General features: G+C 41.4%; 1 protein-coding gene across 3 annotated transcripts; it reads right to left on the bottom strand.

The window, feature by feature from the left end:
• Positions 1 to 1,391: 1,391 nt before the first annotated feature.
• Positions 1,392 to 22,253, bottom strand: REEP5 (receptor accessory protein 5). Of its 3 annotated transcripts, none has more exons than XM_075079296.1 (5): positions 21,074 to 21,347; positions 20,853 to 20,946; positions 10,917 to 11,055; positions 5,287 to 5,455; positions 1,392 to 1,659 (listed from the first exon to the last, which is right to left on the bottom strand). In XM_075079296.1, exons 1-5 carry the CDS (start codon positions 21,189 to 21,191, stop codon positions 1,580 to 1,582), a joined length of 600 nt encoding a protein of 199 aa, XP_074935397.1. In that variant the 5' UTR covers positions 21,192 to 21,347; the 3' UTR covers positions 1,392 to 1,579. The 3 variants fall into 3 exon arrangements, with proteins under 3 accessions (XP_074935397.1, XP_074935398.1, XP_074935399.1); XM_075079297.1 differs by lacking the exon at positions 1,392 to 1,659 and adding an exon at positions 3,480 to 3,828 and having other exon boundaries at positions 21,074 to 22,253; XM_075079298.1 differs by lacking the exon at positions 1,392 to 1,659 and adding an exon at positions 3,831 to 3,898.
• Between the last annotated feature and the right edge of the window lie 1,589 nt (positions 22,254 to 23,842).

The raw sequence follows: 23,842 nt of genomic DNA, 5'->3' as shown, positions 1-23,842 counted from the left end.
GGGCGGGGCCATGGCGGGGGCGGCTGACCCCGGCTGGCCAATGGCACGTTCATTCCATACCACGTGACACCGTGACCAGTATATTGGGGGGGGGGGGGCAGTTGCGGGTCGGGGGCGGCGCCGCGTCGGGCGGTTGCGTCGTGTGCGGTTTGTTTCGGCGGTTCGTTCCCCTCCCCCCTTCCCCCGGATTCGCGCCTGCCATTGTTCTCCTTTACATTGTATTTTTGTTGTTGTTTCTTTTAATTTTAATTATTAAACTGTTCTTATCCCAACCCACGAGCGTTACCCTCCTGATTCTCTCCCCCATCTACCGGTGGGGGAGCGAGCGAGCGGCTGTGTGGGGCTGAGCTGCCGGCTAAAGCGCAAACACTTCTCTTCCTGCAAGGACGCAATCATATAAAATTGTAGGTATATAAAGTGTTTCTTGTTTTGTGGAAGTCCATAGCCTCAGCAAAGGCATCTTGTCCCTCCAAAAGCTGCTAAATGCAAGGAAGTTAATCTTCAATCATTTTTACTTGACTAGTTCAAGTGGTCATTTAAGGATTTCTTCCCCCTCCCCCCCAATAGCTTCACGTTTCACGTACCAGTGGGAAATCTATTTTTCAGACAGGTATGTCAATGTGGTTGTGCAACCAAGGACTCCGTTAGTGGTCCTAGGTTGTTAAAATTTGTCAAATTAAAAAAAAGTTGTATGGGTTTGACTTGGCAAATATTACATCTTCCACCTCTTACAAGAATTTCTGTTCTTAACTATCTTGCTTTGATCTGAAGAATTCGGTTTCACTTTAGTATCACTAGTGGTGACACTATCATTGCATTTTTGTTTTTTTTTTTTAAATGTTCTTATGAACTTTTTTCCTTTTTGCTGAGTTTGGAAATGTGTAAGATAATGCAGAAGAAATGTCCTACTTACAGTGGCAGCAGAAAGAACTTTTAAGTGTAACACCCACCACCTGCCAGTAACTGCAGCATTATTTGTTTAGGTCACTTATGGAACACTAGAAAATAAACAGGCAGGGGAAAAAGCCCTTTGAAATCCCTGTAGTTTACTGTTTTTTCCCCTCTCTGTGTCTAAAGAACACTAAACCTTGATGATTCCTTAGGTAAGCAAGGCTATGAGGTCTGGAAAGCTGCTCTGCGTGGGCAGCCACTCATGGTGCTCGCTGCTGAGAACAGATCAGTATTCCAAACTCTCACAGCCTGATGCTCTAAAACAGCTCCGTCGCACCTTGAGACCCAGTCATGAAGCACAAGTACTTCCTTCAGGCTTTTAGATAGGTTTCTACTAGTTCCACATTAATGAAGTTTTGGTAAAAAACATGTAAAGACCTGCTTTCTTAATCAGGTTTTCAGTGTTGAGGTACAGGGTTCTTAAGAAATACGGCATCATAATAGTTCTGTGAGAATCTCTTTATTTGTGTTTTTATTTAGCACACTACGACTTCAGCACAGACATGGAGCAGATGTGTGTACCAACATTTGCACATAAATGTTGTGAAGAACACTTTGAGAAGAGCGCTGATCCGTGGGGGCCAGCCCAGTGGAGTTACTGCAGGAAAGGACAACTTGCTGCAGAAATTCAGTCATTTCTACTTGCATCAAGGCAAACAAGATCAATTTCTGTTGACAACAGATGGTAGTTCAGGTTCAAGTAGAAGTCTGACAAAAAAGCACTGAATTTAGCTACTGGTTAAGAAATGTCACACTGTAAAGACAAGCAGTTAATTTAAAGCCTAACTGTTAAGTTTTAAGAGAGATGTAAGGGAATGCTTTAACACCTAGAACTGCTTTATCCCCATTAATAACAGTTCAAGAACTGTTCAGTAGCATAAGAAATTAAAAGGAAATTCTGTCTCTACTACAGACCTCAATAGGCTTGGTAAGTCTAAGATTTATCAGCAGCTTTTAGAGAAGTTATGCTTCTCTAAAAACTATATACACAGGTGGCAGTGTTTAAAACACAGCACTAGGATTTTGTATGGCTTACCAAAAACGTTCAGTGGGTGTAAGACAGAAGAAAAGAAATCAAACCACGCAAGTGGTGAGTCACTTCAAACTCCTTACTCGCTTACATCTACAACTTTGCTGTAGACTTTATCATCCTCAGCACATCCACTCACAGCAAAAAGTTGTCACGGAACGATTCTTTGTGACATTTTACATTTTTTCCTTCAAATGACAAACTGCATGCTGTCCTAAGAAAATGATGCACAGTAGGTCTCACATTTCCCTACCCAAGTTGATGGCCGCAGGGGCTGTGTTTTCCAGCTTAAAACGCTTTCTCTTAAGACACTTTCACTTCTCTTCTTATAACACATACCTCTCAAATTTAAAGCTGACCTGAGTTGCACCGTGCGCTTCATTCTTTTGCAGTTCCTGCATCTGAGAATTTACAGTTAATGTTTATATACCAACTCGTTGCAGAAAGTCAAAGTCCTCAAAAGTCTATTTTAAGATTAAATCTTTTGAATTTAAGAATATGGCCTAGAAATTGCTTTTTATTGTATCAAAAGCTTAAGTTTACCTTCTGCATGTTCTGTGAGTTAGGAATTGTCATAGCATTACGGTAGGCTTTAAGAAACATCAGCATGGAGAGGAGAGCAGGGAGACTTCAGTAATTCATGCTGAATTTGTCAAAAATACTGCAGCATGGAAAAGTAAATACAGATTCAGACCTAAAAAAGAAATTATTTTGCACTGATTGCAAAAAAGCCTTTATTCTCTTAACAACTTTGGTTGCCTTCTTACTGATTAGTCAGGAATATATCGAGTAATGACAACAGCATCTCTATACAGGAAGTTTCAGTGCTCATGCAATGTTGTTCTTAGTACAGTCAGAAGAGACTGTGGATTTTTATGAGTGGGAAAAACTCACAGGAGGTTGCAGTCCATACTATTAATGATGTAGTTCTGGGGACTGACACCCAAGGCAGTTAATATTTCAACAGAACTTCAGGAAAAAGTGTCTGTAATGGGATCACTCCTCAGCAAAAGGTGGTTTGTGCTTTTGATTGTGATTTTAAAAGGCACTCTATTCACAATTTTAGATGACAACTTTACTTAGCAAGAAGAGGCAAGGAGTTGTACTTTAGCCATCTTCTGCTAATCGTGGGCAATTTAATGCATCCACTTCTGGCAAGTTACGCCACACTAATATAAGCTTGATCACTTGAATGAAGTTATTCTTTCCTATATTTAGTATCTATTCATTTAAGAATACACACACCACATTATGTTAAAACAAAACACACATCAGTGAATAACCTCTATCATCAAGTGCCTAGAGCATGTAATTACATCATTTACAGCTTTGTTGGTGGGGAATACATCCGTTATTCCATTTCTCACAATAATTCCCTGTATATTCAAAAAGATCCATTCAGACTATTTTCCGGGTACAATAGCTTCCTGTTACCAGACACACCACAGTCAAACCGTTAAGAGTAACTAGATACACAGAGAGACAACTAAAGTGCAGATCCTGTGGGATATATACTTTTTATTTATGTTACTGCAGAAAGAGATTAATGAAAGACTTCTTCTGCATGAATATGAATAAAATACTTTCATTAAGCTTCACGTGCTGCCCACTGCATTGCTTTTAAATAAAAATGCTTACTTTCTATACAGACACAGCAAAGTAGTAAGCAAACTTACAACACATTCCCTTAATATATCAAAATGTTTCCAAGGCAGTATTATTAAAATAATACCACAGTTCCCAGTAACATTAAATTTCATACAGGAGGTGGTAGGGAAACTTTATCCAGTTAATAGTTTAGGTACTCTTCTTTTCCTCACCCAGTAAGTTCACTGTTGCTTTCTTGGCTGCAGGAAAATAAAAGGAAGTTTAATCTTGGAGGCCTATGGACTAATTGGCTTATTTAGTGTTCTTGAGCTGCATAAAAAAATAATTTTCCTTTTAGGTCACAAAGAAAGAATACAAAAGAAATTTTCAGCTTTTGTATAGACATACCCACACAGAGCATGATAAAAGATCATATAAAAATATTAAAAATTAAACCATATGCAAGGATCAGCACAATAAACAGCACAGACTGACTTTCAACTATGATAGCAAGAAAACAGAGCTGCTCACAGTGCTTAGGAATGTTTCCTCCTTGGAAGGCAGCAAGGAAGGAAGAAGAAAACTTGCAGGTTTACAGCAAGAAATCTACTACCAAGCTGATGAAAGAGAGCTGGAATAACACTAATATATATGTGTGTGTATGTGTGTACATCCATGTGTGTGTGCATGATTTCTTAAAATACATGTATGTAGATATCTTTACATGTAAAAATAGGAAAAGAGTAAGTGATGGAATGAGGACAGAAAAATCCCATGTGTAACATGGGAAAACATTTAAGATGCCTGTCTAAAAATAATGATTCAGAAGGGGTCATGCAGCAAAATTTCCAAGCATAGCTGAGAAAAGCAGATCATTTAAATACTGACAGGAAAACTGCTTAAGTTGGTAAGGGGAAATGAGACTGCATGCATTGCTTGGAGGGAAGGAGACAGAAGGCGCTTTGAAACATAAATACATCTCCTTTCAAATGAAATTTAAATAAACCCTTAACTACTCATATGTTTCCTTCTCTTATTCAGAAAACTGTCAGGCATTTTAAAGTACAAAGGTCCACTATCACATCAAGGAAATAAAAGCAAAAATAAAGCAATCTACAGGCTGTGATAAAATTTATTCTAACCAAATAAAAACGTAAGTAATTTACAAGTGGGCTCAGAATCCTTCGATCTCCAGAGGAACGAAAAGTACAAAATCTTATAGACAGGAAAACTTCATTTCACCTGCTGCTGTTTATTTGAGTAAAAGGATTGGCTTTACTACACAATTGACAGCTCTTTTGTACTACTGGGTATTTGAGACTGTATGTTAGAAGGTGCAAGAATACACTGAAACGATAACTCTATTTGTGGAAGGTGTCTTGTGAGGATGTATGGACCTTCCTTTAGAGTGTTTATAGTGGTATGCACAGTGGGAAGATGCACAAACTAACGAGCCGTTTCTTCCACTCATGCAGCTTGCGCTCGTTCTGGCATAACTGCACTCCTAGAAAGTAAGATCTACTGTAATCATCTTTTCCTGGCCTCTTCACCCAAGTTTAACTTCTCCATTATAATTTACATACTTCTTTACATACTACTTTTTTAGATAATTCTGCTTACAACTTTTTTTTTCCCCAAAATGATATTAACTGTAATATTAAAGTTGCCCTCAGAAATTCCTACTACTTGATGCAGTTAGTGAATGGTCTTTTCCTCACCTTCTTTAGTGATGGTATCTGCAGTCTCTGCAGCCTTGTCTTTCAGGTCTTTAACAACGCTGTCGAGCTGAGCTTCATGCTTCAGGAAGAATGGCCGGATAATTCGATGATACAGAAGCTCTGCCCCATTAGAAGGACTTGGAGCCATACACCACAACAGGAACCCACACTATAAGAACAAGAACATCTGCATAAGCAAAAATGAGCAGGAGGCAGGGTGTTGTGTGCCTGCCTAACTCTGCCACAGACTTGAGCATATTCAAAACAGTGTATCAGCCCCTTCATTTTGTACGGTCACAGTCCAATACGTATGTACATGAGTATAGCTGCATGTGGTGAATCTTTATATTGGAATAATTTCATGGATGCTGAGAGGATAAAGGACAAGGGCTGCAGCAGTAAAGGTAATCTGGTACAGCAAGATTGCATGTACTTTTTACTTTTTAGCGGTAGAAGTATAAAACCTGATTAGACAAAATGTTAGCCTCTCTGGCTACTTCTAAACTACGTGGCACAGGGCTGACTGAAGGTCTAGGTCCCTACATCACTCAAATCCAGCCAAAGTATGTCCCCGTTCTCTCTGCCTCCCTGCTTTGAAAATGCAGCAAGTGAAAGAATAGGATTGTGTGCATCTCAGAGCTGAAGTGACAAGGAGGAAAAAAATATCTGAGTTACACATAGCACACAGACAAGGGTAATGCTTTTGGATTACACACGTTAGGTATAGCTTTTATAGCACAAAATACTCCCTGCGGGGGAGGGGGGAGAAGGCCACAGCATGTGGGGAAATATTTATGCAAAGGAGATTGGAAAGACACCTATTAAATGCATTACAAACATCTGTCTTTACTACTGAAGCACCTTTATTTGGCTTCAGTTCCACCATCATATACAATAGATAGCTATGCAAAACAAGATCAACACATTTGAGGGATAGGGCCGTGACTAAGTTTGCTTACCTTTGAAAGTATATATAAAAAGATTTTACACGATAAAACTAACACAAAATTAAGGAAATTTTCTCAGCAATTGCACAGTTCTTTCCTGACACAAATAGTACAAAAGTTGCTCCAGAAAATAAAGGCAGAGACCATCTGTTCTTAAAATTCAAAACAAAACCACCCCAGCCTCAGCCAAAATGTGCTTTGTTTTGATGCAAGACATGATTAAATGTTTCAGGATTTCCATACATTTTTTTGGGAGGAGAGGGAGAGAGGGACAAAACACAAGAAGTCAAGTCTTCCTCCTGAAAAAAACCCTACCACATAAGTGAGGCATCAAAAAATCAAACTAATAATTTAAACTAAAAAAAACCCCATAAGCAACTTAGAAGTCTGCATTTAAATACAGCCACACTTAAATGGCTTAGATTTCAGAAGTATTCTAGTTTTCACAGCAGCCGAAGAGATGTTTCAATGCATGTGCTACAGCTTCTGAAAGTCATTTTAAAAATATAAGCAAAGTTCCTAATTATGAGGTTTCCAGTACACTGTATAGCGCAAAAGCATTTACTAGAAACTAGTTCGATCACAGTATCCTTTCAGAACTCCAGTGTGTCTAGCCAGATGTTTCTATCTCCTCTCCTTCCCCTCATACTTTTTGATTTCCCACTCCAAAACTGCAAAGACAGAACCACATCAAGCATTTGTTTTGGTATTACACAAGAAACTCCTAAATAAAATCTGACTATTACAAGGTGATTTAAGTCAAGAGAAGTTATTTTAAAAGAAAGGTTCTGATTTGAGTTTTAACAAAAAGAAAAAAAGATAATAAAATCCCTTTTCAATTATGGAAACTGCATAGCTTTCTCCAGACAACCTTTCCAAATATTTTTTAATATCTCACCTCTATTCTTCCTCACATAAGGGATATTGAGACTGAACGTCCTGTAGGTTCTGCTCTTCATACCTGCAAAATTTTGACTTCGGCTTCACTGCAGTTCACACTGCAGATCTAAAATTGATCCCCCTGAAGCACATCAGTTGAAGAAAACACCTGTTTTTGGAGGAGATTGCTACTCCTATTTTCTTTAAGGCCGCTTCTCATTGCGTTGCTCTAGAGAAAAACAACCGCCTTCTACAGAAGATTTTGCCAAACCAATTTACCATCTTTTTAGGTAAGCTCTAAGCTTTCTTCTTTAAAGTATTTGATTGTGGTGTCAGAACAGAATGAATTACAGGAGTGTTTGCCCAGAAGACAAAGAAAGGTTTTTCAAAGTAAAGTGTCCACGAGTGACAATGCCTACTACAAATATTTCAATCAACTAAAAGAAATAATTCAACATGCAATAAAATTTGGCACCAGTAAGTAGCAAGTGATGCAGTATCACTAAGCATGGTCAGAGAAAAAAAAAAGGCAAAAAAAGGTTCTATTATTTGGAACTTAATGTAACAGAAAGAATAAATGGTACTATTGATATCCCTCAGAAAATTAAATTATCTGCTAAGTAACAACAATGGATCATGTGAGCTTTGCAAAACAGAATCTGGTGGTCAGAGGAAGGAGATGACAGATAACGAAGCAGTTGTTTTATGGCTATATCCTTGAAGAACTAAGAGACTGATCAAAGGGAACATCCCACCTCAGAAGATGCGGAAAGCTGGGTGATACAGGGTGAAGTCAGTCAAGACTGTGGTAACTAGGAGACAGGTAAAGGCGGCAAGGGGAGATCACGACCACCGACTCAATTAAGGACTGAGAAAACATGCCCCCCCTCCCCCCCCCCGACTTCGTAAGGAGCATGTGTACTAATTTACATAGCTAGTGAGGCTAAATAAGATATAGCTAACCAATAGCAGATAAGATGCTAATTACTAACCAATGAATATGAATATAGGCAGGTTTTTACTAATCATGTAACAAGATAACACCTTGTAGTTTCTTGGTGCTGTGTGCTAGCTTTGAGGAGTTACATCCTAGCACCCATCTTTGCACAATTTTGAAATGAATAAAATACCTCTGCTCAGTGTGTAGTTTGACGTATTGCACACTGGGTGAATGATCCTGCTTTTGGGAAACACCTTATGTTGCTCTCTTTCATTAAAAGCTGAAAAGTATATTGACTTTATTTCCCATTAAAGAATACCTGACCAATTATCGATTGTTATTTTGCCCCATCATACAAAGATGTTACTTAGTTTGCCTTTGTTTTAGGTAATCCCTCAGCTGTAAGTCCAACTGCCTCTGAAACTAAAAGAAATTGAAACTTCCCTTTTATTGCCTAAGAACAAAATTAGTCATTTTTATTTTACAGTTTTGTCCCAATCTAAAGTAAAAAATAATTTACAGTTATAGATTTGTTCTCAAATACCTATTACTTTTTAAATGTACTGAAACAAATGTTCACATACATTTGCTAGAGGACACATACCAAAGTTGCATACCTCTGTCTTTTCAAAGCTTGAGAATGTCACGCTGCTAACTTATTTTTCCCTTGTCTCTTGTGAAACTGAACTAATATAGACTATTAAAAATAAAGTGGTTTGTAAAAAGGTCCAGGAAGCTTAGAGTGATGAAATCGTTAACTGGAAATAAAAAAAGAAAAACACTATTCTTTGTGACCCTCCAGACCAGCTGGAGGAGGGAACTGAATTCATACAATAGAGTGACTTCCACAGCCAGACAGTTGAGCTGGGTCTAACGCGCTTGAAACTGGTGCTAGCAGCTGTTCTTGCTCTGGCAGCACAAAACCCAGTACAGCTGGATTTGCCACGGCAGCAGAGGAAGGAAACGACTGCAGCTGACAAACACAGCAGCATATCCATGGCCAGTTCCCAGCTTCCACAGACAGAAGACTATCAAAACCAAGACATGCCTCATACGACCACAAATACAAACACACTCCTAACAGACAACTGCGGTCATTAAAACAAGGTGTTTATTTTAATGGCAGTGAAGTAGCTTTTTAGTCAAAATCAATAATTAATTGCATGGGGTGCATGGGTGAGAGGGGATCTCTGTCTTGAAGCAGACTGCCACATTCGGTATGTTGCTACTCTCACAACGACAACTCCTCCTGATTCATGTGACCAAGTGACTCATAGCAGCAGTTTGCATAATGCACCCAGTGTGACGTGTCTTCTAAGAATTCTCTTCAGTAATAGTATTCTGATATTTCAAGACAGAACTGTTAGTAGACTCAGGAGCCTCCTCTCCTTCCCACTACCAAGAAAACTCCTAGGCTGATAAACTCTGCTCCATTCACTGGCTACAGTATTTTAATACTGCAGCAGCAGGTGAAGTTAGAATCCTGCTAAACCGTAAGGTGAAGTTAGGGATGTGAAATAACTTCGTAGGTGGTTAACAACAGATTCTTCCAGTGCCATAAGCAATCCTTTTGGATCCTATTCAGATCAGATGAACTTGCACTTTGATCCCTATTTGGCTTGCTCGTAATATATTAAAACAGTAAAACTTTCGCATATGTGTTAGCCATGCTAAACTTCAAAATTCGCAAATTCTTCTTAAAAACTTTGCAAAATCACTAGTTTAAAATGGAAAACATATTTTTGTTTTTGATTAAGGGAAAAAAATAAAGAAGAGGGTTTGGGGAGAGACAATTAACTTTGTGAGGCCAGAATATTTTTAGTTCGAAGCAGTAGTTCAAATATGTGCCTTTTCTTAGGGAGCTGGGGAAATAAGCATCCAAATCATTGCACAGGTGATGCCTGTTAAAGATTCAAAAGGAACAATGCAGAAGTGTAACCAAGCTGTCCAAGTCCATTTTTGTCTTTAAAAAATGGCATTTCCTGGAAAAAGCATTGGCAACATCAGACCTTACTGTTAAAATTTTACATGACCCCACCACACCAGCTGACCAAGCAACTCCTTTCAAGAACTTTGGTGGGGCTAAACCAGGCTAACAAAGCAAAAAAGAATAGAACAGCTCATTGCAACAGAAAATAGGTTAGCAGTTCTTTAAGAGAAACAACTGATTTTCCAGCGAGCTAGAATGTCTTCTGCCCACAGCATACATGGTAATTGTCTATCTCCTAGAATAATTTAACATGTTAAAGTTGATTGATGATACACTCACACCTTAGTTGACAAACAAAGCTTGGTACCCATTAAGCACATTGCTGGTAGTCAAACCACACTAACAAATGCACGTTAGCAACAAGCTCCTCTGATACCTGCCGTTTGCTTTCACTAAAGTAGGCTTAACTGAAAATTAAGTCTGTATGAATCAAACTATCCTTACATTGCAATTTCCTTCTTTGCTCCCAATAGCTCATGAACATACTTCCTTCTTCTGCCTTTGCGATTTTACTCTCCACTTTCACTAATGCACTTAAAGCAAAAACAGAGCCACTCTGTAAGGTCTATCATCTGCTGTCATTTTGCCCCAAATTACCTGAAGACCAAGAAAAAGCTCTATCTTTCCATGGTAGAGGTACATGGTCTTTTTTCCTAAAACATGGCAGACCTTTCCCTGCCACCCATCCCAACTTCCCATCAGCCGTAAACAGATCGCTTTCAGTGCCAAATTACATATAACCAGCATCTAAAAATAAGGTGTGACCCAGGAATGATTCCAAGGGAGTTTGTTGTCATTGATCCATTCTTGAAGACACTAAATCATTTATATCAAAGGTCTCATTTTAGAAGAGGGGTCACATGAACTAACATACCTTTAGCATGTAGTAGAATGGGAACCAGGACAGAAAGATATCAGAGAAGAATTCCACTATGCTGAAAACTCCATACACAACCCAGTAAGTCAGCCACTGTGTGTCGTCGTCTTTGTTAGGACTTTCAATGGCCTTGATTCTGTAAGGGAAACAAAACAAGCCATCAGACCAGTAGCATCAGTCTCATCTATGATGGTGAAGTTTTTATGACTTAGATTTGTTGTTACATGTGAATCCTCATAATTTACTGTATGCGCTTTACAGAAGATAACTAAGTAGTATCTTTCACACAGACAATATGCCCAAGATCTTGGAACAGCAAAGCTCCTCCCCCCACATCAGACCTCAAAAAGAAAAGATACTCAAGCTATTCTAGCTCTGTGATTACAAAAAGACCAAATAAAAGACCTGAGCATCCTGACCTTGTTCATGAGACAGTTCATAGGACAGCAAAGAGAGGGGATAGTCTTTGGCCAGTTCCAGTTCTGGGTGCATTGCAGTAATCCTGACCAGAAGACTATTGCACATGGAAGCATCAGTGACCTGTGTAACAGTTAACCTGAGTGAGCCCAGGCCTGCCTGCACATGCAGCCTGACTTTCACACCTGTGCTGCACGGCAGAAATTCCCTGTCACAGGATAAACTCAGCCAGCTCACTGAAACAGAGGATGCCACAGACAGCTCCCACTGGATACCAGTGACTACATCACCTGTGTGGTCTTGCCCCTATCTAACGGTAAACATCTTCCCTGTTTGACAGTAGGAATGATGAACTGAGTTGTTCTCTTGAAAGAAAAATCCTACAACAGCTTAAATAGCAAAATGGGGTAACCATGTCTATAGATGAGATCTGCACAGTGTGCTGTGTGTGGATTGGAGGCCCATTCGGTGCTGCACAGCTTGGGGGTCCCCTACAGGGATATAAGATTGTCTACACTATTCTCTGTTCCTTTATAGGGTTAGCTCTAATAAACAGCATTTTAAATGAAGCTTTACAGAATATGAATGCCTTTCTTACTGGGATCATAACAGACTAGCACCTTCTAGTGCAAACAGCATCTAGATAAAAATTATAAATCCAGTTCAGGATTTTCAACTGAATCTCAAACATCTTTAGTCATAATGTACATGTGCTAGACTCCTCTTTGAAAAGATAAACCATAAGATTTGCTCTAATTACTAACAAGCACTTGGTCTACAGAAGCAGAGGAGATCCAGTACCCCCAATCCATACAGTGAAGATGATGTATCTGCATTGCCAATTGTTTTGCTCTATAAATCCATTCCTACATAACTTGCAAATTCTGATGTAGACTACAGTATTAAGAACAGGGTGGAGCAACCTTACTAAAGTCTTGGGCTTCCTCCATAATGATTAACTAGGCTTTTGTTCTCCAACTGCTAGCAGAATGCACTTCAAGTTTACACAAGTTCTAAAAATAGGAAGCTGAAAGAGAGATGCATGTGTGCTTCCTTCAGTAAAAGCACTGAAGTGGAGACTCTGGACACACTAAGTTCCAGATTAGCACTGTAAGGAGTTTTAGAAAGAAAAGCTAGCAACTGTAAGCCTGATGATATGAAGCTTAAGAGTACTAAAAAGCATTTGTCCTCTCCACTCGTGCTGTAGGATTAAAAACTGTAGACTCTGTTTAATGAATTTAGTTTTAATTCTTTTATAACATATTCCTTTCATATCAGGTATACTGTTGCTGAAGGAGCATCTGTGGAACTATCAAAGGTGCAAAGTTTTCTTTTAGTCCATAAAAAAGATTGAGCATTAGGTATGTTTACAAAACAGAAATCAGATAGCTGGCTGTGAGTACATTTCCTGATTTCTGGATTGAGACTCTGTCATTTCCTAGTTCTGTAAATTAAAGGGGAAAATAAAATTAAAAAAAAAAATCAATCATGTGACATGCCTTACGTTTTAGCAAAAGTACTGGCAAACCCACCACATGCAGAGAGAATTGGTGTAGCTACTGGATTGAATTACATTGAAATGCAATACGAGGATCTGATACTTAATTTATGCATTATTTCCATTAGAGTTTGTGGCTCGCCAGCAGGGTCCTGCAATGGCAAGAGCAACAGCCCTCGCCATACCCCATCACACCCAGTAATGTGCTGTTATTGAGGTACTGTATCAGCACAACTGGAAGAACAGGTTTTCCACAGGTGGACAACAGCAGGTTTGTTTGCTGCTGCTGCTAACAACACAATGTTAGGAAACGGCAGTCCAGGCAGTCTGCTCAAAGGCAGTGCCAACTTCAGCTGCTCCTGTCCTCCCACTATAAACCCCAAATAACACAGTAGGTAAGGGAGAGGACTAGTGATCTATTTTCAAGGCATGAAACTACTTCTGGAGGCATATTTGTGACCCTCTTAGCCAAGCATAACTTTTTTTTTTCTTGTTTAACTTAAAAAAAAACCAACCACCCCCTGTAATTACCTGTACTTCTAGGGCTTATACTTACTGGTCTGCCCCAACTCTTTGCAGCATGTTGTGGTGATTCAAAAAATAATTTACTTCACCTATTTATCCAGGCAGCCCTGTGGGATCAAAACGCCACCGCACCACAGACCTTTTAAGTTTGGTTCCTCCCTGTCATCCTCATTTCAGACTCATCTTGGCAGGCTGCCTCTGTGATATCTTGCACCATTTCAGTGAAACAAGTACCATGTATTTGTACTTGCTTTATCATCTTGCCTTCTACATTTTCATTCATTTGTTAGAAGCCTTCTGGCTTCCATCTTTCCTCCTCCTTACCGACTCCAACAGCAGAGTCCTGTATTTGCAGATACTGAAAACATCTTTCTGCCAAATGCGCTTACATGCTTGCTGCAGTGTAAGTCTACCATCTCCCCTCCCTCAAAATTTCGTGTATGCAGAAGATGGCAGCAGACAAATTCATGACAGACAACATGGGAGGCTCACTGTGTAGGGACAGATATTATAAGACAACAACCAACAACATGACAATAGTATAAAGGGTTCTATCTTAAGGTTTCTTCAAAGAAAATGGAGACAGAGGCAACAAAAGGGGCGCATGCCATTTTGCCCAGCAGTGAAGTGAGTCCTACAGACTACATGTTAGCTCAGAACAAAGCTAGATTCCTGCAGAAAATCAGCAATCCTCTCATTTCATTGTTTCTTGGCCCTCTCTCTTATGGAACACGTATTTATACTGCCACATGATGAGTCAGTTCCCCAGTTATGACTCAGGTTAAAACCAGCTTCCCCCAGACACACACACACATACACAGAGGCTTTTTTTGCTGGGATTAATGTGTGCCAGGGCCTCAGTCCAGCCTGCCAAACCATTTGGTTACTGCTTGTTTTGCCACATAGGCTGGGCGATGCGGGTGGTGCTGTGCAGCAGGAGCACCAACAGGCTTCAGCGCTCCACTCCTGGAGAAGCTGTCCATGCACTCTTTCTGGAAGGGAGATTTCCTCCACTTTCACCCTTAACACAGGCAAGGAAAGTCACCGTGACCTTCAGCAAGGCTCACCTGTGTATGCAGTCTCTGGCTAAGCTTTACCAGCTTCACTATCGGCTGTACTTGCCCACATGAGCAGTTAGACCAAGCACTGGTATAATCTGCTAGGGTCTAAAAGTCCTGTTTTGGAAACATCTAATCACAGCTTATTTTACAGAATTCTTTCAGATTGCCTTTCCTAAGGGTACTGACAAGAAAGAAAAGTAGCGTGCAGTGAGGGAGCTTCAGGAAAAGCCACAGTTTACCTGCATAGTGCAGACGTGCCACATCCCACCAGAGAAAGTTACTTGCTAAGGATCCACAACACACATTTCCCTACTTCTGGACAAAATCCTAGAGTTTTAATTATTGAATGTAAAATTGACTCATCAAGGAGAGGGAAAGGGATTCAAGTTTTAGGCTGAGTACCAACTTCTGGTTTGCAGAGACCTGAAGAATTTCCTTTACAAGTACAGTGCTAGCTCCTAAGCTGTATAGCAACAAAATATTGTAATTTTTCTTTAAAAAAAAAAAATTAAATGTAAGGTTTACCTAGTGTTCACAGATCCTCACATCAAAGTCTACACTTCTCTTCCTAACACCTGAAGACACCCTCAGTATCCTCACTGAAAAATTGTGTATCTTGCTCATTGTATGCATCGTGACAAGTAGGCTTCCTTCCTTTTGGAACAGTAAGGTGTTGCCAGCTCTCCTGTGTCAGATAGTCTCACAGCTGACATGAAACCCTTTAAAAATATAACTAGAGTACATCACCACAACAAAACAAACAGGAAAACAAGAAAAGCTACTAACAATAATCCACATTTTTTTAATCTCACTTTTTGACTACAGCTCACTTTTTCAGCATTTAGGATCTGCAGTGCTACACATTAAATGTTTGAAGCATTGTGACTCACCAGGGGGAAGGGTTGTTTAAAAATATATTCCAGCAAACCCTGCTGATGGAAATCTATCTGTTCCTTTAACATCTGTAGGCCTACATCAACCAAGTGACGAGAGGTCAATACAGTAAGAGACAGGAGTGCATAAAAGGTGCTGTACTGCAGCGCATCTTGACCACAGTCTGGTAAAGTGTCTTCATTTATGCCTCAAACATACCTACAGTCCCTAAAAATAGTATCTACATCAATTATAAACTGGAAATCTTTCCGTGAGTTTAGTTCAGATTGTGAACCCATCTGTATAACACAGACATTTATCTTTTTAACCTAAATTTAAGATATGGAAGATAAATTTAAATTTTTCTACAGTTATCGTAACATTAGACTCTCTCTTGCATCTAACCACTTGCATCTCTAGAAAGGAAAGCATATAATTTGTCCAACCAACAGATAAGACAGCTTTTATTTTAGACATGGCACTCTAAAACCTAAAAGACAAAAAGGAAGTATGTTTGGAGGAACTGATTTGGCAGAACATATACAAAAAAGTCAAAATACACTTTTGAGTGTCTGAAGCTCCATTAAAAGAGTATCAGTCGGTAGAGGAAATAGCATAAGTGTAGGCAGATTTCAAAACTTCCTGCTTATACTGAGCATTGTGAATTTGGTTAGATACACAAGTTCTCTCAAATCACTGTTGTAAAGCAGCAGCAGAGCATTACTTTTGAACATTAGCGTATCATGCAGCATTTTGCATAAAGGAAAAAAGTAAGCACTGTCCTCAAAACTTGCTAGGAGAAAGAAAATTTGCTGCCCTAGCTCTCAACAAATACAGGAGTGATTTTACATTTTCTAAACAACTGTGACCAAAGAAAAGCAGTGTTCCTGTTTTAGAAGTACGGAAGAGGCAAAAGAACTAGGAGACAGGCTCAAGACACCATGACAATATTCAAATTAAGACTTGAACTGCATGTTTATACTTCTCTACAATCAATCTAGATTGTTTCCTGTTTGTAAAATGCTACAAGCAGCACTTACATAGTAAAAACAGACAAACTGAAGCAACAGCATAAAATTACTCAAAGCAGAGGCATGATTGTACTATACTGCTTTTCTCTCTTGAAGACACAAGTAATAAGATCAGACATTTTACTGCCTAAATCTATTTTCATGTCTGAAATTTTAAAACCAAATATGGCAGCACTTCTGAAATTTCCAATCCTTTGCACGCATTTCTTAGTCATCAGAGGCTCCCTTCCTGCTTGTACTCTCTCTTAATCTGATTTTTTTGAGGCAGTTAACCACCATGGGCTGTGGGTGGAGCTACATTTAAACAGGCTAGCTCTGGAAAGCTTAGAGAAGCAGTGAAAATACTATGTTACTTACATACTGCCAACACTCACTTCTTCCATGTACTAGTCTGAATATTGCCTTGTGCAGTTAAAGTTCGCTAAAAGTATAAAAAGTTGCTTCTGTCATCCATGGTAAACTTATCAATGCTGGTCTACTGCAAATACAAAAGCCTGCAAATAAATACTAAATTTCAACTTTATTATTCTATTTCATCACATAGCACTTAACAGAATTTTAGGGAATAAGATTAGCATTTTACGACAAACTTTAATCCAGATTGTCTGACTTACTTGGAAACAGCCAGATAACGTTTACTTGGAAAACTACAGCTTAATTTTGCCTATGTTAAGAGCCACGAGTGGGGCCTTGCTGGTGACATGGCATATAAGACACGGATTTTTGGGAAGATCTTGTGTATCTAGAGAAGAAACTCCTCCATGTATAAAACCACTGAAGACTTACATAAAGCAAAGTTAAAGGTGAACATGAACAAGGCAGGGGAAGGGAAACAGCTATGCCTGCCTGCAACTGTAACGGGCATTAACTAGGGAGTTACCCCCTCCCCTTGCATCAGGTTTGAGCCTTGGCCAAGGCCATCACTGCAGTGATGTGAAAGTGAGCAGCAGCACAGCTGCAGCTGCATACTTCACAGTGACAGCCAGGCACACCCCATCTGCTAGGTCTAGCCCAGCAGCTACAGTCTCCAGCACTCCTCCAGAAATTCACACCTGCTGCATGCAGACACTGACAGTGAATAGACAGAATGATGTAAATTTAAAAAATAAACTACAGAATTATAAAAGGCCTGACACATCCATAAAACTGCCCTGGCTTCATGTGTGAACAGACCAAAATCTGAGCTGAGCATCCTTCTCTGGGTTTGTCTTTTTTCCAATATATTTTCTTTCAGGCAAGGACAGAGATTAACAGTAACTACTGTGACCAAGGTAACCCAGAACTAAAATCCTCATGCAAGAGATACAGAACATGCCTAATGGGTCCATCACCTGGCAGCCTGTCTGCCATCTTAAACAACTGTAAGGACAGGAGTTGATCTCCCTTGCCAGAGCACAGACATCTGTCCCACTCCTTCATGAGTGTCTTTTCTGCTGAACAAAAGCCCAATCCAGTACTTCCCTGTTTTTCACCGAGTTCGAGAAGTTTCAGACACAAATTCATTGTTGAAACACCTGTGTAAACATCAAATTAACACCCTGTACAATACCTTCCATTTAAGCTCCAGACCTCTTCCAGAAGCCACAACTCTTACAGCAAAAGCCATCTGAGGGTGTTTGCAGCTGTTGTGATTTAGCCACAGATAGCAGCAACCAAGCACCACATGGCTGCTTGCTCACTTACCCCTCAGTGGGATGGGGGAGAGAATCAGAAGACTAAAAGTGAGGAAACTCGTGGGTTGAGATAAAGACAGTTTAATAGGTAAAGCAAAAGCCGTGCAGGCAAGCAAAGCAAAACAGGGAATTCATTCGCCACTTCCCATCGGCAGGCAGGTCTTCAGCCATCTCCAGGAAAGCAGGGCTCCATCATGCGTAATGGTTACTTGGGAAGACAAATGCCATAACTCCGGAGGTCACCCACCCCGTTCCTTCTTCCCCCGGCTTTACATGCTGAGCATGGCATCATATGGTATGGGATATCCCTTTGGTCAGTCAGGGTCATCTACCCAGCTGTGTTCCCTTCCTGCTTCTTATGCACCTGGCAGAGCATGGGAAGCTGCGAAAGTCCTTGACTAGTGTAAGGACTACTTAGCAACAACTGAAACATCTCCACATTCTCACCATTTCCAGCACAAATTCAAAACATAGCACCATACTAGCTACTACAAAGGAAAACATCTCTATCCAAGCTGAAACCAGGAGAGCAGCTGATGAAAACAGCTGAAAACTGTTTTCTGCCCAATGCTAGGAAGCAAATCTCAACTGTTGGTTCTTCTAGCAGGCTCTTCAGCTGTCTTTTCAGTGGGAATAGACCAAATAGAAGACAGGAATAAACAAACCACCCAGGCTAGTGTTCTTTATGCTTTGGGTGTTTATGCTTTTTAAGCATGGGGGACAACACTCAGCAGCACAGGATCCAGAGCAGCAAAAAGGAAAGCTTTATCTGCCTATCCCAAGTTTACACACCTCACTCCCAAAAAAGGGGAAACTGAACAGGACCATTAAAATGTTTGCACTAGCAATTGTCCTCCCACATCTCCTCTGCACCCAAACTGCTGGCTCTGCAGGGAGAGCAACGCATGTGGAAAAATGTTATGTACCAGTTCCGTACTTGGGAAGGATAGGAAGTGGAGGCGGGGGGAATCAAACCAACCTGTCGTGTCAGAGGCTGCTTCATGAGCAGGAACCTGTCTGCAGACTGCCACTGAAAGACACTGGCATGCAGCAGCACATCACATGTGTTTTAAATTAGATTTTCTCCCAAGATTACAATTTTCTGCTAAAAATGTTTCAGCATTAAAAAGACACCTAAAGGGAAAGCGTTAACTGAGCATGAATTGGAGAAAAAAACTGAACTGGCATTGTATTCATGTGCATGCTATTCATCATGTGTTTTCGTTTAAGTGCAATTTGTAGCCAAGGACAATGGCATATGCACCCGTTACTAGGGAAAAAAAAACCCACAACCAAAAAACCAACTAAACCCAAAACACCCCATGGTACTAACATCCAGGAGATAACTTTTCACATTACGAGACATTTAAAACCACCTTCCAACATGAAAAAGGATAGACACCCTACAAAAAAAAATCTCAGATTTGGAAGAACAAAAAATTGGAAGAGAAAAACCCATTATTTGTATTTGATTTGCTACTATCTTGCCTCCACAGTTCTAAGAGCTTTTACTATCAAGTTATTCACCATAGTTGCATAACAGCAGATTTAAAATATAATCCCAAACCACTTTTAAAAGAAATATAAAAGTTTAAATAGGATTTTTAGAAAGTAATTACCAAGTCTAAAAGTGACCCAAGTCTGACACAAAATATTACACAAAAATAATTCCTACACAACTGTTGTAAGGTTTTGAAGCTTTGTGGGCTGATGCTTTTGTATTTTAATGAAAAAGTATCTTTTAACTAATCTTTTCACTAAGAACTGCCTTATAGGAAATAAAACCTAAGTTTCTCCAGAGTTCTTGCCCTAGAATCTCCTAAACTACTGCTCACCGGAAACAGCATTTAGAAAAGTGGTGCTTGGTTTTAAGCATCACAACCATAAGATGTTTCAAGAGCATCTAAAACAGATTCAATCTCCCACATCTCTGAAAAAGAAAGAGAAGAAACCTATTTTGTATTGCCCTGGAGCTAATTACAGAGCACATATTTTTAAAAGTTGCTGACTGTATTTAGGCAGCATTACGTAAAAGGCGAGCACTGTGTTTCAATGATACAGCACTGTAACTGGGAAGGACTTCCATTTTGTGAACATATTGGGCTACAGAGGTTTTATTTAGTGCATTTAGTACTTTGGAACATGCTCCACTGTGGTCTTGCCTAACAGCAAATCCATTTTGGTCTAATAATACAATGCCCATGAAAGATACCAGATATTCATCTTTTACAGCCAAAAGGAGCTACACTATCTTCCTTTCCACCTCCACATCAGCTAGGTGGTTTTGGAGTAAATAGCACTCCTTAATGCATCTTGGTCTCCAGCATATCACGTTACCTCGTGCTTTGCATCAAACATATGATGACACTGCCGCAGTGCCTTCCTGCAGTCTGGGATACAATCTGGGAGCGTCCTCAACTAAAAATATCCGTGTGAGTTTTAACAAATAAAGTTACAACAGCGATTCTCCCTCCTATTACTAGCAGCAGGTAAGGCACAGCGATCCAGCTTCTCGCTGTAGATGACAAAGCTGGGAACCCACAGCCGAAACATAATGCCGCCACCGCAGGTGGTTGTTCTCTAGTGTGTAAACTACCCAGCATCTCCCGCACGTAATTTGTTACGTAGCACCTGCCAGCTGGAAAAAACCTCGTCCCTTACTCGGCGCCTAGCACCCCTACGTGCGAAGGAACGGGGCGGGCGGGAAAAACAACCCCTTGGAGCGCCGTCGCGGAACGCGGCCGCGACAGACAGGGCGCGCACGGGCGCGGGGCTGCGATTCTGCAACTGCACCCTCTCCCTCGCGATCCCCGACGCGATCGTCGTGGTAACCGGGGCAAAGTCGCGACACTCACGAGACGTAGGCGGGGTAGGCGAAGCCGATGACGTTGCAGAGCAGGGACGCCCCGTAGCCCACCACCAGGTACACGGCCACCGCCCCGAGGATGGCTGCGAGAGGGAGAGAGTAAAGAGCCGTTAGCGCCGGCGGCCCCGGGCGAGGCGACAGGGAGCGGGAAGGGCGCGGCCGCTGCCATGGGCCGTGCGGGCTGCGGGGCGGGTGACAGCCCTCACTCACCAGTGGCGATGTAGATGCGGTTGACGCCGGTCTTGCTCTCGATCCGCTCGAGCACGGCGGTCATGCAGTTCTTCTCGTGCAGGAACCGCTCAAACCTCTGCCTCATCGCCGCCGTCATGGCGAGGCCGCCGCAGGCGCCTCAGCCTCTGCAGCCCCGGGCGCACGGCGGCCGAGTAGTAGGCTCCGTTCGGCTAGACTCAGTTCTGCTCGGCTCCTCCCGCAGCCGCGGAGGGAGGCGGTACCGCGCCCGGCCACGCCGACAGCCGCCGCCGCCCCCGGGAAGCGGCGAGGTGGGGGCGGGGGGAGGTGGCGGTAAGCGGCAGGGAGCCATCTCCCGCCGGCCCTCGCAGCGCTGTCTGCGCCGCGAAATGGAGGCCGGGGGGCGCCGCCAGGCCTGGACTGGGCGGGGCCCTCCCCTCGCTACTGGGGAGCCGTGTACACGGGCCGTGCGGCGGCGGCACAGGGGGAGGGGGTGAACGGGAGTCCACCTGCGCCTTGCTGTCGTCCCCGCAGCAGGCGGTGCGGTCAGGCCACGGCCACGTCCTGGCAGAGGCGGCGGGACTGGGCTATGAGCTTAGACCCCCCCGAAGCCTAAGTCCCTTAGTCTTGGGGCACCCCTGCAAGGACGGTGCCCCTTGCGTGAGCGAGCCGGTGGTGAATCCCCTGTGGGAGCGGAGCTACGGAGAACGAGGGTCCACACATGACCAGCTCCAGTCCCCTAAAATTGCTCAAAAGGTTTAACAAAACAAGCAGTGCGTGTTATCACGGATTTCAGATGTGATGAGCAGAAGTCAGAGATGGATGGTAGGAGTTGACCTGATGTAGAAAAAAGGTTACAACACACACAGCTACGTAAAAAGTATGCAGCTAAACCAAGGGCAGCGGGAGCCGCTATGACTGTACCCTAGAATTTATGGTGTGCGCAATGTTCTTGCCAGTTAAATATAATTTACTGGCTATGATGTAGTCCTGGAAACTTCCTTGGCTGGGCTGACCCTTCCCAGCAACTCATCTGCATCTGACTCTGCATTCCAAATACTAATGCAGACTCCCTATGCCTCCTTCAAATCTGTGTCACTCATAAGCATGCCAGAAAATACAAATCAGCCTTTTACAGATTTTTTTGTGTGTGGGTGTCTTATCTTCAGCAAATAACAACTTAAATGCACATTGTGCTTTTGAGGTGTTGATATCCTGTGGAAAATGGAATTTTCCACCAAGTAAAAACAATGAGCCATGTAAGCCTTCCAAAGCAGAATCTGGTGGTCAGAGGAGGGAGATGAGAATAAGGAAGCATTTGTTTTAGGACTGTGTCCTTGAAAAAGAACTGAGAGACTGATGGAGGGGAACATCCCACCTCAGAAGACACCGAAAGCTGTGTGAAGTATGAAGTCAAGGAGGACAGCTAATCAGGATGGGTTTTGTTCATTTTTGAAACTGAAATTTCTCTTGATGTCACATGTGACTTTAATCTTGTCCTGTACCCTGGTCCTCTGTACCTCTGAGGAGGACCTAGTTCTCTTTAACCTCCAAACAGATAGCTGAAGGTAGCAATCCAATGTCCCCACTTAGCCTTCACTTCTGAGAACAAGCACAATTCCAGATCCCATGTGTTCCAGCCCCCTTCCTTTCCTCCCTTTGTTTGCCCTGTCCATCTCATGTGTCTTGGCTTTCACAGAGAATGTGGGGAACTGTGTTCTTACTTAGCAGGAAGGAGTGCTGCTGCTTTTAAGTTACTAATTACTAGTAACAGTGCTGGATAGCCTTAAGAAATGGTCCTTAACAAGATGTGTGAGGGATTTTCCCCTCAGCTGCAGACAGGACAAGATTCTATACCTGAATTTAAAATACAGCAATATTAAAAATGTTAGCAGCTTCACTGAGTTTTCCTTTTTTGTCAAGTATAAATTATTGCTGAATGGGAGTTCCCCATTCTTATAAGAATAGTTTGCTATTCTGATGTGCCTAAGGGTTAAAAGTGACATAAGGTAAGCATCACCAGAGGATGCAGAAAGCAGTGTGTGTATTGTTTCACTTATGGGTATGCTGGTGTGTGGAGAAATTACAGGACCTGCCAAGTTCTAAATGAGCAGTTCTCAAACTGAAAAGGGATCTGCGGACTCGGACCATGTTTTGCAGGAGTGCAAGAAGCCCCATGGAAATTTGCTTTGGTCTTCTAGTTTAAATTTTCTCTCCTGTGCTTTCCCTCCTCACACTTAATAAGGTCCCTCTAAAAATTCTGGGTTTTTTCATCGTACCTGTAAGACTTAAGTACTGAGGAGGAGAGCAGATAAGACACAAAACTGTTATAGAAAAGGGAATCTAATAAAATTGTTAAAAAAACTGAATTCCAGCTGAGTTTTCAGAGTAATTCTCTGTTTGCATTTTTGTTCTTTCAATAAAAAACATACTTTTAAATGTGGCATTAATACCTCCCCCAACTGATCTGTGCTAGACAAATGTTTTCAGTGTACTACAATGTGCTGAGTACATTCCTTTTAGCAGTAACGTGCATAGCTGTTTTGTTTATGATACATTAATTGTTATGGAGCAAGGGAAAAATGGGTTGTCAGAAGAAACAAACTGGAAAGGCAAATAGAAACAAATACATTAATTGTTATGGAGCAAGGGAAAAATGGGTTGTCAGAAGAAACAAACTGGAAAGGCAAATAGAAACAAAGGTAGGCTGCTCAACTAGAAAATACCAATGCTCTTCCAACACAATACGGACAACACACAGTATAGGGTAGTGCTCCTTCTTGTTCCCAG

The sequence above is a fragment of the Phalacrocorax aristotelis genome, chromosome Z, assembly GCF_949628215.1.
Source record: "Phalacrocorax aristotelis chromosome Z, bGulAri2.1, whole genome shotgun sequence".
Lineage (NCBI taxonomy): Eukaryota > Metazoa > Chordata > Aves > Suliformes > Phalacrocoracidae > Phalacrocorax > Phalacrocorax aristotelis.
Note: the sequence above shows the minus strand (reverse complement) of the source record. Positions and strands in the feature narration are given on the sequence as shown.

Bases quoted from the DNA above. Each gene is read 5' to 3' on its own strand.
- REEP5 (XM_075079296.1), bottom strand. From the start codon at position 21,191: ATGACGGCGGCGATGAGGCAGAGGTTTGAGCGGTTCCTGCACGAGAAG. The intron at 11,056-20,852 runs GTGAGTGTCGCG...TTTCCCTTACAG, and splicing joins GCCTACCCCGCCTACGTCTC to AATCAAGGCCATTGAAAGTC. The intron at 5,456-10,916 runs GTATGTTAGTTC...TTGTTCTTATAG, and splicing joins CATTCTACTACATGCTAAAG to TGTGGGTTCCTGTTGTGGTG.